Source organism: Natator depressus, chromosome 7 (assembly GCF_965152275.1).
Source record: "Natator depressus isolate rNatDep1 chromosome 7, rNatDep2.hap1, whole genome shotgun sequence".
Lineage (NCBI taxonomy): Eukaryota > Metazoa > Chordata > Testudines > Cheloniidae > Natator > Natator depressus.
Window position 1 is genome coordinate 92,520,607 of NC_134240.1, and position 15,416 is coordinate 92,536,022.

The following is a 15,416-nucleotide window of genomic DNA, read 5'->3' on the forward strand; positions in this document are numbered from 1 at the left end:
GCATCACTGGAATCTAAGTTTTCTTACTCCTCTTATGTAGTTTTCCCACCTGTGCTCAGGTTAAGTCATAATACCTTCCACAGCAGAAAGTTACACTACATAAAAATCTGGACCCCAGATTCTGGCTGTTGAATTCCAATTTTGTACAGTGGAAATATAAAAAGCAGTGTTGCCAAATCTTGTGATTTTTGTCATGTTTCTCACAATAATTGGTGTGTTTCTTAAAACCTGAGGTCATGTGATTATGTTTGAATTCCAGCTTTCATTTAAAATAAAAAGTAAGTTTCTAGCCCTCCTGGTTGTAAAGCATGCAAATATGACCTCAATGTGCCCTAAAGTCTCAAAACCCAGTAAGTAAATCTTTTTTGTGACCCGACCCATGACTTTTAAATGTTTAGGGTTGGCAATACTAAAATAGTCCCTTATGGATTTATTTTATTTCCAATGAAACTTTACCATCTGCAGAACTGCTTTAACACTGAACCCAAACTCCTCTTGTTTATAACTTACACTGTTTATCTGAAGGATAACTAACAAATCCTGTTTTAGGGTGGGAATATGGAATTACCATTCCTCCAGACAACAAACCAAAGTCCTGGGTTGCTGCAGAGAAAATGTATCATATACACAGACGGCGAAGACTGGTGCGAAAACGCAAAAAGGATCCAAGCCAAGTAACAACAGGAGTAAAGGTACAAGGAGCATATTAGAACTGTAGTTAAGGGTTTCTATTTCTTACACACAATACATGTTTTTAGAGGTAATTGTGTTTGAAATGAATCTCACAGATAAGTCTGAGTGCAGAATAACATTCTCTTTCTATCCAAAGAAAAATATTTTAAAACAACTTTATTTGACATGCAGTCAGGTTCCCTTTCCTGCTGTAGAATAGTGACTTTGTCTTTCACTTAGAGTTTATTTTGAAAGGGGTTGATTGTTTTTGCTGTAACTATTGCAGACTTTTTATGACATTTATGTAAGTAGAGTGTGGATGGTTTGTATTTCTTCTGATGTCTCCTAGGTAATGGCATCCCATGAAGATAAAGAAGGATGGGAATATGCATCTTTGATTGGCTGGAAGTTTCACTGGAAACAACGCAGTTCTGATACCTTCCGCCGTAGACGCTGGAGGAGAAAAATGTCTCCTTCCGACACACATGGTGCAGCAGCTATCTTTAAACTTGAAGGTGCTCTTGTAAGTAGTAAAATCACAGCAGTAATTGTTTAATTAACAGGAAAATAAGTTTTAAAATTAGTGGTGGAACATTAACATGTTATTAAATACAGGAAGCTACTGCATGAGATGCTTTATAACCATTAAATTGCTGTGTGACTGAGGCATTCATAGGCTTCAAGGCCAGAAGGGACCATTATGATCATATTGTTTGCATAATATGTATACTATTTGACTCCTAGAACTATTTCTCTGTTAGCATGTTATGAGACTTTGCAGCAGAAACTGAACCACTAGGTGACCCACCTGCCTGGAAAAGCAAAGGAGATGGTCCAGCTATAGTAAAGCTGCTCAAGGGTATAAATCAAATGCATAAAGAGTAATTGTGTCAGTAATGGGTATGGACAGGCATTGCCTCTGCTGGATATTTGTAACTTTAGAGGCAAACAAACAACTAAAGGGATGGCACAGTATGAAAGAAGATAGAAAGATATCTATATGGTCACTAATAGATCATCACAATTTAATTATTCCATAGGTTTGTTAAAGGATTCATTGTATATGCTAAGGCATTAACTAGGGAATAGTATAAAGAACATAGCATGAGAAAGGAATATGTTTTACTAGGATATTGGACACAGAAAGGGTGGTGGCATCATATGAGGGAATATCCAATTTGTGGCAGTGGCTCTACATTTTTTTCTTGTTTTGCATCCCCAGCAGCACATAACAGCCGTCTAGTTTATAATATCTATTTTTTTTCTTCCGCCTCCCTGGGTCCTGACTCCCATTTGAACATTCGCTTTTTAGTGTCTGTTTCTTTTAACTCTATAAATATTGGGCTAGACACAGCTCATGGTTGCTGCCAGCTTGTACCAGTGTAACGGAGGGGCTAACGCCCCCGGCAGCAGACTAGCTCTTTAGAGGAGGTTGGTGGCCAGTGTAGAATGCTTGCAGCCTCTCCCGTAACAGGGTGCTTGCAGGCAGGCCCATTGAGAGAAATGGGGGGCTCTGGTACATCATGTTCACTGGTGCCCCAGCTCCCCCCATTTCACTTTATTTACACAGACATTATACATTTTGGGGTGCCCCGAGCTCAGGCCCCCAATACAATTGTTCTCTCTTTCCCTCCTTCTCATCTGCCCAATTTATCCCACAAAGCGGGCAGCATTGGCCAGGAAGTGGACATGACCACCAGACTGATTTCTATAGCGCTCTGACTGCAACTTAAAAAATTGACTTCCCAAAGGAGAGTGGCAGAGCAAACACCTTTGCCTTCAGCCAGGTGTGAACTTCTTCCGCAGTACACGAGGCTTCATTTGTTCAGGGAGGTACAATTTGCATCTCTTCTTGCCCCAACAGGAGCGAATGAAGCCCAGTGTGTACATAGGAAGCCATTTACATGAAGATCATGTTATTTCTGTGTATGTAAATGTCAGTGAACTTGGTTTTGTATATGATTTTAGGGAGCAGACACGAGCCTCGATGATGGAGAGGGGAAGAGCTCAGAAAAAGACAAGGAGTCTGCCACACGTGTATTTGGTGCCAACACTCCAATTGTTTCCTGCAGTTTTGACAGTAGGTTTTTGCCAGATCCCTGCTTAATGACTCACTTCTGTTATTATGCATACCAATCACTGATAATCAGTAGCCAGGTAGTGAACCATATTGTTACCCCATCCTCCTTCCCCCACTCCCCACCAGTGTACTTGTCTCATCCACTTGTTGCATCTTGTTACTAACCAAGATTGTAAATTGTTTGGGACAGTGTCTGTATTTTAACTATATGCTTGTACGTCTCCTAGCACAATGATGGTCAATCCCTGATGGGGCCTAGAGTGGCTACCGGAAGACAAACAATGCATAGTACGACTAACAATGTTCAACTTTGTCTGTTTCCATCATTTGAAGATCTAAATATAAATCCTATCAGCAGAAAAGTTAATAAAAATATTTGAGTGAACAGGATCAAAACCAATAAACTGGATTACAGAATGTGGGTCAAATAATCTCTAGTAGCTCATAATTATATGAAAATTTAGGGATGCTTAGTTCCCATGTTGATAGGTGCCTTACAGATACCTAAAGTAGATTGATAGATAGGACCCTATTAGTAATAGTGCAATATAGACAGTTGTGCTATTGACCCTCCATTCACTGTACTCTTTTGGAGCCACATGCATGTTTCATTGGCTACACAATCAAAGCAACCAACCAGATTTGCCCTGGCCAAATCTGAATAGAAAACTGAGCTGTATTTCAGCCTCAAACCCTAATCTAAACATAATCCAGATCTAGATCCAAACAGTCCTCTCTCAGCTCATCTCTTTCTGTTTGTACAAATGCTCTAATTACAGTCTACTAGTACCCCCGAGTTGTCCCCTCTCCCCTCCTTTTAACCAAATGAGTCTGGGAGCACCTTGCTAAATTCTGCTGTAACCAAGCAATGGTAGAAAAGGAAGAATTACCTGTCCTGAGCATAACATACACTTGGGGGGGGTGGGGGGTGGGGTGAAGGCAGTCAGAGGAAGGAACCAGAGCTTTGGTTTACAAGCCCTTTAACTGATTTTCAGGATTCAAATAGGATTTAACTCTGAAAATAAAAAGCCAAGCAAAAAAAAAAAAAGTTTCCAGTTCAGACTTTTGTTTCTGTTTACCCTCTGATTGTCAGATGTTGAGCTAATGAAACTATTTTATGGAATTTTATTATTTTAAATAAAATGTCTAATATGCTTAAATAAGCTCCGGCTCCCTTTCCAGTCAATGGCAACACTTGTATTGAATTCAGTGGGATCAGGCTTTGGCCCAAAATAAGCCAGTGAACTGTATAGACCAACATTTTGGATTTGGGGGAGACAGAGAGGAATTAAATGATGTTCAAAAATACATGCAGGGCTAGCTTGCTTTGGGGATGAATACTGCAGTTTTCAGTGCTACTTCTACCTTCAGTCTTGAAGAAAGAACCGTTGGTCCTGACCTCTAATCTCATATAATTGCAGACAGGTGCATGAGAAGTTACATCTGATTATCAGACCCTTTTGAATAGAGTAATTTGTTAGGACTTTTTAAAGTCTCCTGCAGAGTCAGAAGTGAAAAAACTGAATGGCATCCATTTTATCCCATTCTAGGGCTCTTCATCTACTTTGTCCTGGGCTGCAGAAGCAGCACCCATACGTTAGCCTGATAGTACCAGTACACTGGTCACAAATAATCAAGTTAATATATGGTGCTAAAATTGCTCGTGCTTTGGTTGAGAAGCTATTGAATGCCTGTTTTATAAATGCAAAATAGCCTAATTAAAGGAACCACACTTGTTTAATTCTAACCACTACATTTGGACTCTCATTTTGTGTAGGAGTGTATAGTTACCACCTTCGCTGCTACCTCTATCAGGCAAGAAATCTTATTGCTTTAGACAAAGACAGCTTTTCAGGTATGGAAAAATCCTATTAAAGTCAACAAACCCGCTCCCTACAATTAATGAATAGCTTATTTCAGCTATAGGATAGCTTGATTCACCTGCTGTAGGCCCCTATGGCAGTAATTACAGCTTTACTGAGTGGGATCTGGAGGTGGCCAGCACATCCCCAAAGTGCACAGTACTGACCAACAAGGAGGGGTGGCTAGTGCATCCGGGAAATGCACTGATTCAGCAGTACCCTCAGGACAACGCTGCCAGCTCCACTCCCCAGCAGATACCTGTAGAGAGAGTGGTGGTGCAAACATTGGCTATACTTCCCCAGGGACAAATTTCCCCTGGGCCCCAGCTTCTCCTTTTTGGCCCAAGACTATGCAGTGTGTAACTCTGCCCCACTCTCCACATGGTAGCAGAGGTGAATCAAGCTATATCTGCTTGTTGTATCAACAAGTTCTTGCCTTATCTAAAGTTTTATATTATGTTAGCGCTAATATTGACTTGTACAGAAATTGCAGATTATATGTACCTTACTGCTAAGCATGGGTCTTGTTTATTTGTACAAAGGTATTCATTAGTGCTTAATTGTACAGGAACTAAAAATGTTTTACCCCTCAAGAGGCAATAGTGCCACATGATCTATTGTAAAGATTTATAAATTGTAGTAATTTATCCATGGTAGCATGATGTTCAGACAAATCGCTTTTACTCCTGGTATTCATTTGTATGACTTTATCATAGCTCCATCCATAAGAAAAGTCTTAGATATTTCTACCTATGTGTATCAGTCTATCTTTGTAAGCTAGAGTAAACTAATGGGTAATCAGGTACTCAAGTATTTAATGTTTGTTAGTTGCAATGAAAAATTCCACTGGGTGGACAGAATGGGATACTGTATAAACATGACTTTGAACTTCTAACAGGGTAGGGTTAGAATGAATACACTGTGGATGTGGGGCTGGGGTTTTCAGGGGTTTTTTGTTTGTTTTTCTACGTTTCCATCTTCTCTCTTCCTCTTCTTTCCTCTTTATTGTTAATTGAGCATATCTAGTGCATTCCATAATTTGTTACAGAAACATAGAATGAAGTATATTGTAGCAGTGATGCTGTTTTCTCATATGTTGTCTGAGTTCAAATTCTATGTACATAGCATATGTCACTGTTTTGGACTTACTTGAATACGCAGCCATTAAAAAGAAATACAAAGAAACTACAACCACCCCCCTAATTGACATATCTCAGATGCAGACACATATAAACCTAAACACCTAAACTTGTACTTTAACAGCAATAATGTTTGAAGGTTTACACAAAAATACATAAAACTTGGATTAGTTACTTAGCTAGAAGCTGTTGAAGCTGACCTAGAAGATAACCTTTAAAATAGCCTCTGGTGCTTGGTAACGGCAATTTGTACAGGAAATGTTAATATCCATCATCAGATACCTTCTTCAGAGATCCCAATGATTTAGAGGTCTATCTAATAGTAGGCCTAGAACACTTTAATCATTTAGTTCTGTTTCACAAGAGGAAGGGGGCTGCCATAAATAAGCATGTTTGAGGCCAAAGCTTGATCTGTGCAATAGCCTGGTAGAATTTATTGTTCGACAACTAGTCAGAACTAGAATGATCTCTTTGTATTATTTATGAGTCCATGGAGTTGTACATCAACAGAGGCATCAAGGAAAAGCTTAGATAGAGGATATATATCAGTAATTGTAAGATGCTAGTATATCAAAACTTCATTTTAGTTTTCAGGCTAATTTTCTGATTCATAGGACATTTTAATTGTTACACAGATTATTGTGGTGTTCAAGATGTGCACAGAGCAAACTCTGCAGTAACCAAACTGAGAATTTAAAAGTTCGTCATCAGTTCTGTGTTAACCGTTCCATTGTGTTTGATGATATATTTGTGTTTCATGAAAGGCTTTGAAGAGGCAACCAGGTGGCTCAGGAAACTGGTAACAAAATATGGAGACTGTCACCTCCAAGTTGTAGTTTCAAATCTAGGCATGCTTGATAATGAAAAATACTAGCAATCTTGTAACAGCCTAGATTCTGCCACTGGATTCACCTGTGTGGACCTCCACTGACTTGATGGCTCTTGAGTGCTTGGGACAGAAAGGATAGGTTTTAATGCTGTGATGCATCATACACAGAGTGAAGAGACTTTTTTAAGGAAAAACAGGGACACCTGTCATCATGGGAAATTCATAGATGAGTTTTTAATAGCTATGGTGGGCAAGTACCCAGGGCTATGGGATTGTGCCTGTTTCTTTTTCCCTCAGGGTTAGCTCCGCTAAGCAATCTTTGGTCCCTAAGACTGGATTAGAAATCTCCCCAGAGATTTCTGGACATTCCTTGTTTATAATCAGGCCAAAATTATTTATTTTATTTTCATGTGATGGTGTTAAGGCACTTGTACTTCTGATTCAAGCTAGAACAGGAAACACAGGCATGTGAAAGTGAAGGAAAAATGGGAAACCTTTCAAGCCTCAAGAAAGGTTCAATGGAGGAATAGGTGAAGGTTCAGGTCAGATTAGTTTTCACAGCTCACATGCAGAGGTTCATAGATAAAACCCTTCCACTCCAGAGGGTTACATATTCATTACAGTGCGTGAGGAGTTATGTATCCAGGTAATTCTACCACACTTTCACTGTGGTGTCTATGATTATTACATTTTAGAGTTACATGCACTGCTTTTAATACTAGCAGGATAAGATTTTTCTAATCAGTAAAATGGGATGTTATACTTTGTAATAGGGTTGCTTGCTGCCTGCAATCACCACCCACAGGTGTTTGTTATAGACTGAGGTATAGAGACTTGAACTGGGAGGAGACAAAGAGGGAAGGAAAACAATGTAGGCCAGACCTTCATCTGGTGTACATTGACCAATTTCCACCAGCTGAGGATCTGGCCATGTTTTTTTAAAAATTAGATTTTCTAAATCTTTGTATGGTCTTTCAGATCCATATGCTCATGTTTCATTCCTCCATCAAAGCAAAACAACTGAGATCATCCATTCAACTCTGAATCCTACATGGGACCAAACGCTTATATTTAATGAACTTGAAATCTATGGAGACCCACAGACAGTAGCAAAAAATCCACCTAATGTGGTTATTGAACTTTTTGACAATGACCAAGTGGTATGTGAATTTTTTTGTCTTGATTCCCCTTTAGTTGTTTACTTGGAGATAGCAGATTAATTAAAGTTTATGATTTCTGATTGGCCAATTTGTCCAGGGCAAAGATGAGTTTCTAGGAAGAAGTGTTTGCTCTCCTATGGTAAAGCTAAACCCAGAAGTGGATATCACACCTAAGCTTCTCTGGTACCCTGTAATGAATGGAGGCAAAGCTTGTGGGGACATCCTTTTCGATGCTGAGCTTATTCTGAGGGACAAGGTAATTTAAATATATATATATTCTTCCAAACTGTATGGCATTTTGAAACGATTACAGTAGTGAATGTTTTACTATATACGATACATTCTGTTTAAGAAAAAGGAAAAAAACTTGTGCTTCTGTGCTTGTATTCATAGGATGGCTCCAACCTTCCAATTCTTCCATCACAAAGAGCACCAAAGCTTTACATGGTACCTCAAGGAATTAGACCTGTTGTTCAGCTCACTGCTATTGAGGTAGTGTATGCTGCTCAAATTAACTGAATATAATGAGAGGAATCTCATCTTGTAGGGTAGAAAATGTCTTTATATATTTGCTTCCATAAATAATGTGGTAATGAAATAAATACAGATGGCTTATTTTCCAGTATAGTGTCATTAACATTTTTGGTAAAACACCTTGCAATATATGTCAGCTATACTTTATAATTGGAAAGACATTGTTTTCCCCTTCCAGTTATTATTTCAGTATCATTTTTAGCACACTGGTTTCCCTTAGTAATGCCTATATTGGATTTTATTTACAGATTCTTGCCTGGGGGTTACGAAACATGAAAAACTACCAAATGGCTTCTATTACTTCTCCAAGTCTCATTGTAGAGTGTGGTGGTGAAATGGTGGAGTCTGTAGTGATCAAAAACCTCAAAAAGACACCAAATTTTCCATATTCTGTTCTCTTCATGAAAGTGGTATGATGTTAAAATTACAGTGCAAAGATCTTCAGTAGTATTTAAATGTTCTACATTCTAGGTTTCGTTTTAGTAGAAAAATCAATAGAAGGAACAAGCAATTCTTCTTTGACTGCATGTAAGACATTCATCTTTGAGTCTGAAAGTTTTCATAATGGTAATTAAACATTTCTACACAAATGCTGACAAAATAATATATTCCCAAATGCTACCAATCAATAGGACTATGTTGATGATCTGTCTATAGATCTGTGTAGGTATTTATACGGCCCTCATCACTGTAATATCTGAGGCTCAGGAAATCTTACTTTGAAGCAATACATGTATTTTTAAAAGATTATTCTACTGACATTTATTTAATTAGTACAGCATAGAGCTGCATGATGTATGCAAATATACATGCACAGATCATGAGTTCAGTATTAAATTACTGAGACTGTGACCCAATCCTGCAGACTTTGCTCAGGCAAAAACTCTTTATTCTCCTTACCGACCATGGTTCTAAACACAGGCAACTCTTTTTAACTTCTAGCTTTTGCCCAAAGAGGAGCTATACACTCCATCACTAGTTATTAAAGTGATAGACCACAGACAGTTCGGACGGAAACCAGTTGTGGGACAGTGTACCATTGATTCCCTGGAAGACTTTCGCTGTGACCCCTACGCTACTAAAGAAGACATTGCACCACAACTAAAAGGTAGGCGGCTAGAAGATGACAACAATTCACCTCCTTTCTTGAGGAAGATTTGAGTAAGCCACCTTGAATGTTCACTATATATACAGAATAGATTTGTAGCAACCTAGTGTTGTATATTAAGTTAGTGACAGTGTGGTCTGAGTGGAAAATCAAACTCTCAGTATTAATCACCAATGCGGTAAGCTATAGAACCTCAGAAGAGAGACAACAACCTACAGGGCGATGTCTGTATTGTTACAACAAACAGTGTCAGACCGTTGGATCAGCTGGTACCTCCGAAAGGCTTCTGTAGCACGTGCATGCAATATAACTACCTTTAAATGACTGTTGTAACTGGTAATACTGATGTAGAGAACGACACTCAAGGAGAAAGATAAAAGACTGAAAGCAAAGAGGGAGTTATTTCAAAGATGGCTTTACATTTTATGGGTAAATTTATTTAGAAAGCCATGGTTTATTTAAACCTCCCATCTTTTACTTAGTTTATCTTCAGTGCTCCTTAAAAAACCATCATCATTATTCCAGAGAATGGATGGAAATACCACAGTAGCTTTTTTAAAAAAAGTAATATGGAAACATAGGACCTAATCTGCTCCATGCATTTGGCCCACATAAGCACTCACATGGATCAACTTGAAGATCAGGCTCCTAATGGACCACATCAGTTCACTGTACTGTACTGTCATATTATGCATATAGGCACCATTTTTTCAATTACAACCCATTATGGGAAGATTTTGAAAACCATAAACAGCAGGTAAGAGTCGAACATCCACTGACTTTCAATAGGCATTAGGTGCCGACCTGCTAGTTGCAGCTTTGAAAATGTCCCATGATTGCTTTTTCTTCAAACTCCATTGCATTTGATATGCGTTTGTGTGTGAGAGAGAAAAGTATGTATGTTACACAGCTAATGCTTGCTAATTTCTTTAAAGAGTTAATCCTGAGTAGCAGTTAACAAAACATTGCAAATAACTGCTTACTTTAAAAAGTCAAACCCATGCCAAATAAATTCTTTTACATCTTCTATAACATTTAAATTTAAATTCTGATAGCAAAATTGACTAGCATATTTCACCTTAAGGAAATGTTTCATTTACAGTTAGCCTCCTGTCTGCTGTGCCTCGTCGGGATGTAGTCATTGAAATGGAAGACACAAAGCCCCTACTAGCAGCTCAGGTAATCTTTGCAATTTGATGCTTGACTTTCATATTTTGGACACATGATTTACTAACAACTACTTAGCATACAACTTTGGATTTCTGTAAGCTTTTCTGCCCAAGTCACAGAAGCAACTGCAAAATTGGTGGAGCCTTTTGGAGTGTCATTTAAAATTAATTTGTATTGTGGCAGGGGAGTGAAGGAAGTATTTTTATTATTATTACCCTATTTCTAATGGGTAACACTGAAATGATGTATTTCGTACAAAGCAGAGTTGAGTAAATAATTAATAATAATGTATTCTCAATCAATTTATTCTATCTGTTCATGTATTGTCTGTGAGCAGTTTATAAATTTTCAAATGGTTTCCTATTCCGAATTATTTACTAAATACTTTTGGTGAATAATTTTTGGTCTTTAGATCATTCATGAGCAGTTTGTTGCAGGTGTTCAGATTTGAAATTCTAGAAGTGTTGATTGGCTTATTGGACTCCTAGGCCATAGGGCACATTTCTGTTTCCTGATTGGATGAGTTGTACTTAAAATCAGGTTTCTGTTGTGAATATTTGCATTTACAAGTTCTAAACCTGTGCTCTGTGAATATTCTTGAATATTTGCTTACAATTCAAAATATTTTTGTGACCACTCCTGCCCATAAACTCATTTTCTAGGTTGTTTGTAGAAAGCAACCACAAAAGCCAAAGTGAATTCAACAACAGACACAACTGGTGTTGAAGTTTTTGAGCAAGCACCTGCTGAACATTTTTGAGCTATTCACCCACAGTTAATGCTTAACACACTAAATCTTAAACATATGCTTCTCTGCTTATTTACCTTTTTTCTTTTGTCATTGGGGTTTGCAGTTATGATGTGCATTATATTTGCTGAAATGCTTCTTTTCTTGCTTTACTGAGGATCCCTCTCTGTGCAATCCCCTTTTGTCTTTCATGTAGCGTAGCTGCTCTGTAATTATGCTCTATAAACAGTGCCAGTGAAAGCAGCAGATGTTTATCACAGGCATACCAGCAGTGCTGCCAGACAATAGATGTATCAATATGTTCAAGGAGCTAAGAGTATACATTCAGTCCATTGTCCAACCTTTCCATTTGGCTAGAAGTAGTGTGAGGCTGAGCCCATTCACTGACACAGTCACCTCTGGAAAGCATTTGTAGTTTGCATATGGCTGACCAGGTAAATCAAAATACCAAAATATTGAGTTTTCTGTGTTGTTTCCATTTTAAAATATTTTACCTAATTTAGCTTGAAGGTTGCACTATGGATGCGAGAAACAGAAAGAGAGAGGAGTCGAAGATGTCCCCAGGTTATTTTCTGAGCAACAGAGAGGATTATGATGTTAGCAGCAGTAAGAGAGAAAGCAGGAAAACGCACAGGTTTGGAGGAAGAAATAAGTGACACAATTTTTAATTTTAGCCACACTAAGCTTAAAGTTTTTGGTGAGACATTCAGGAGATGCCAGATTTGTAGATGCAAGGCAAAAGAAGAAGTAGGGAGAGGCATGCAAAATATAGTACCAATTAACAATTGTAATGCTTTCCAAATATTTTAAAAATAAGTACATTAAACAAAATGCAGGGGGAGGAATTTCTCTGGTCAGCTAAGGTCTTTATGCAGTGCAAAAGGACCTTGAACCAGCCAGAGATAGCCAATGAAACATTCCCCTTACACAAGGGAACTCTGCCTCCTTCTGCACTAACTGCCCCCTCCCCTCCACCCTCAGCTTGGGCATTAGGGGAAGGGAGTGCAGTGTGGTGGTAGTGGTAGTGGGGTGATTTGAGGGGGCATGGTAAAGAATTGCCCAATCCTCCACTGGTGTAAATTTGAGTTGCCACTGGGGTTTGACACCCGTGAATCAGGGAGCCCCAACTGGCTCTCTCCTTCCCCTTTGGAAGTAGTAGAGAATCGAGACCCTGGTATAAAGGATATATTGATGCTGTTTGGAATGGAGGTGTATCTCAGTCATAGCTTTGCCACCCCCTGAGTACTGTGGCCATCCCAAATCCATATTAAGTGAAACATTTCTGCTGCCCAGGGCATCATGTATATTTTTTTCTATTCTGTCTTGTGGATTTCTTCAAAGTACTGTTCTGATTCTTTCAGCAATCCCATCATAAAACCTTATTTTACAGGTATTTATAATTCAATTACAAAAGTTGGGACTTTGTTAAAATCGCCCTGATTTTAGGTTTGCAAAATTTGTCCCTTGGCTTGCAGGTTTTTTCAAAAATTACTGATTGCAGATGCTTTTAATTAACAAATTTCTTTAAAAACCAACAAACCAAACAATATTTTTAAAGGGTGTTGGGGTTTTTTAAGTTGTACAGATGTACAGATGTAAATTAAGATGTAATTCTTCATCCAGAATTTTGATAGTTTTTTTTCTTAAAAAATAAAAGCAGAATGATAAAATTCATATTTGGAAACCAGATGTTTCAAACATACAGGAACTTTTTCTCTTTGTGTTTTTTCTTATGCACATCCATATTAAATTTAGGCATAAGTCAACAGCTTTGGAATTTAATTTGTTTTTGTTGGTTTGTGTGACTCCACCTTTTCCTTTACAGAAGTGAAGATTTTTTTTTAATGTTACAAAGGTCATCAATGAAAACACTCCAGAACTTTGGAAAAGTTCAAACTCAGATCCAAATTTTATGGCTTGGCCGTATTTCTAATGTGTTCATTGAATGTACTGTACAAATCTATCTTCTTTTTTCACTACTCATTCAGGATCTTAATGTCAGAAAGGGTGGACTCATTTAGAGACCTCATAATAATGCATTATCCTATATTCTATTTTCTCACACATAAGGACTTGATGTTTAACATAAAATAGCAGAAACAAAACAGGCCTTCTGTTCTAATCATGTTAATGCTTTCCAAATTCCCAATCCATATTGGAAATTTTTTGTGTCAGTTAATAATTATATACAAAATAGATGCCTAGGGTAAAAGTCCTGTTCCTAGTGAAGTCAATGGCAAAACTCTCATTGACTTCAATAGGGCCAGGATTTCACGCATAGAAGGGAAAACTTATAAATATTATACAGTGTTCTCGACAACTTTTTTTTAGAATTGGACATCAATTTAGTAAATGTAATATTGCATTGCATACACTAATAGCATCCATATGATATAAGGACTCTTTAGAAGAATTAAAAGTACATTTTTGGAAAGCATATATGATGTGCAGATAACACACTAAGGGCACAGATGTAGAAATTTCATCAATTACATTCCAATTTCCAGTGCTTAAGCAGTATGTCAACCGCACTCGGCAAAATGGCTTCTCCAACAGCAGTGCATGTATGTATGAAGCTAATGCATGAAGATAACCAAAGTGGGGATTTAGGTGCCTTGGTCATGTGGCTTTCACTTCTCTTTTGATAATTCTGTAGAGAGATTTTGGAGTGAAGGATGCTTTTATATCACGTATAATAGCATATTTACAATTACTAGGGAGTAACAGTTCCTTTACATGTCATATATCTACACTTCAGAATTTGATTTGTTTAGCCCTACTACCAATATTTGACTTTTGTTTAAAATTAGATTTTCCAGGGGAAAACATACTGATTAAACAGTAAATAAAAACATAATTCTGTTACCTTGCTAAGACTCAACTGTGGCTGATAGTACAGGGTCTCCATAAATTGGAGCAGATAAATAAATAGCAGTTCAATACTTGTTAGGAAAGAACATTTATAACAATATATAATGAGGTCATTGGATAGCTAAAGAAATTGGTAAATTGTTTTACCTGGTCTTTGCCATGTGACTATTTCTCTCCAAAATCTCAATTTATCTTATAATGATTTTAGCCTAAATCACTGGCATTTTATGAATGAGCATTGCTTAATAATTTTACAGCATCCAAAATATAGATCATATTTACAGTTTGTGGTGGGGATTTGTGGGATTAGGATTTTAAACATTTTTCAAAGCTATTAAAAATATTGTTTGAAAAGACATTTCAAGGTATATCAGGAAAAAAAATTAGTCTTAAACCAGTCAGCACCTTGAACATTACGTTCTACTGAAAGATTCAGAGACCATAAATAATTATGTTTTGCGGTAAAACCCCCTAATTCAGTGTTAAGAATGAAGCTTGTTGCACAGCAATGCAAACAAAGTTGTTTCCATGAAAAACTCATTCATCTATCTTCAACATTGTGAACCAGTGGAAAAAAATGTAGATTAAAAAATGCAAGGTCTTTTAAATTTATTACATACCTGTAGGTGAACAGACAGGTAATCAGAGTTTCTGAGGGGAAACTGCTCCTTTAGAAGTTGTCATAAATCCTCATACAAGTATGAAATTATTTGTTGCCATGGGATACTTCTGATTTTATCTTAAAGTTAGCCATGATGACTGAAATACAGTACATTTTAATATCCAAACAGGATAATTACCTTCATGATAGAAATGAGGAATTTTGAGTAGTTCATTTGGTGTGTATACTGACCTACTATTTTCTGGATTTCTTTTGGTTTGCACAACAATCTAATTATAATACCTCTAAATTAGAACACAACGGGTGATATAAACACAGAAAATCACTAGTGGTAATCATTGCTTCCAAATAAGTCTGGTACAGTATTTGCTCTTCATGGAAGATTCTTATTCATAATGTAAATTATATAATTAATTTTGCGATTGTGAAAGTTGTTGCAAGTATTTATAATTCTTCACATTTTTTCAGACTCCGGATTGTCCACAATTTTTAAAGCTGCAAATTGGCAATAAAAAGACAAACAAAAAGACTTGTGAGCATTAGCAACTATTTTATAAGCATGTACGGAGTAAAATATGAGCGTCTTCAAAAAGAGCAAAACAACCCAAATTACTGTGTGTG

The 15,416-nt window shown here is 37.4% G+C and overlaps 1 protein-coding gene across 1 annotated transcript in view; it reads left to right on the forward strand.

Annotated features, from left to right (window-relative positions):
* Nucleotides 1-15,416, forward strand: part of MYOF (myoferlin) — a 119,144-nt gene that overhangs the window by 86,817 nt on the left and 16,911 nt on the right. Inside the window, exons 29-38 of the mRNA XM_074959078.1 lie at nt 550-692; nt 1,022-1,195; nt 2,641-2,752; nt 4,530-4,607; nt 7,561-7,742; nt 7,840-7,998; nt 8,136-8,234; nt 8,525-8,686; nt 9,219-9,384; nt 10,487-10,563. Coding sequence (XP_074815179.1) covers nt 550-692; nt 1,022-1,195; nt 2,641-2,752; nt 4,530-4,607; nt 7,561-7,742; nt 7,840-7,998; nt 8,136-8,234; nt 8,525-8,686; nt 9,219-9,384; nt 10,487-10,563 — 1,352 coding nt within the window. The remainder of the gene's footprint in view (nt 1-549; nt 693-1,021; nt 1,196-2,640; nt 2,753-4,529; nt 4,608-7,560; nt 7,743-7,839; nt 7,999-8,135; nt 8,235-8,524; nt 8,687-9,218; nt 9,385-10,486; nt 10,564-15,416) is intronic.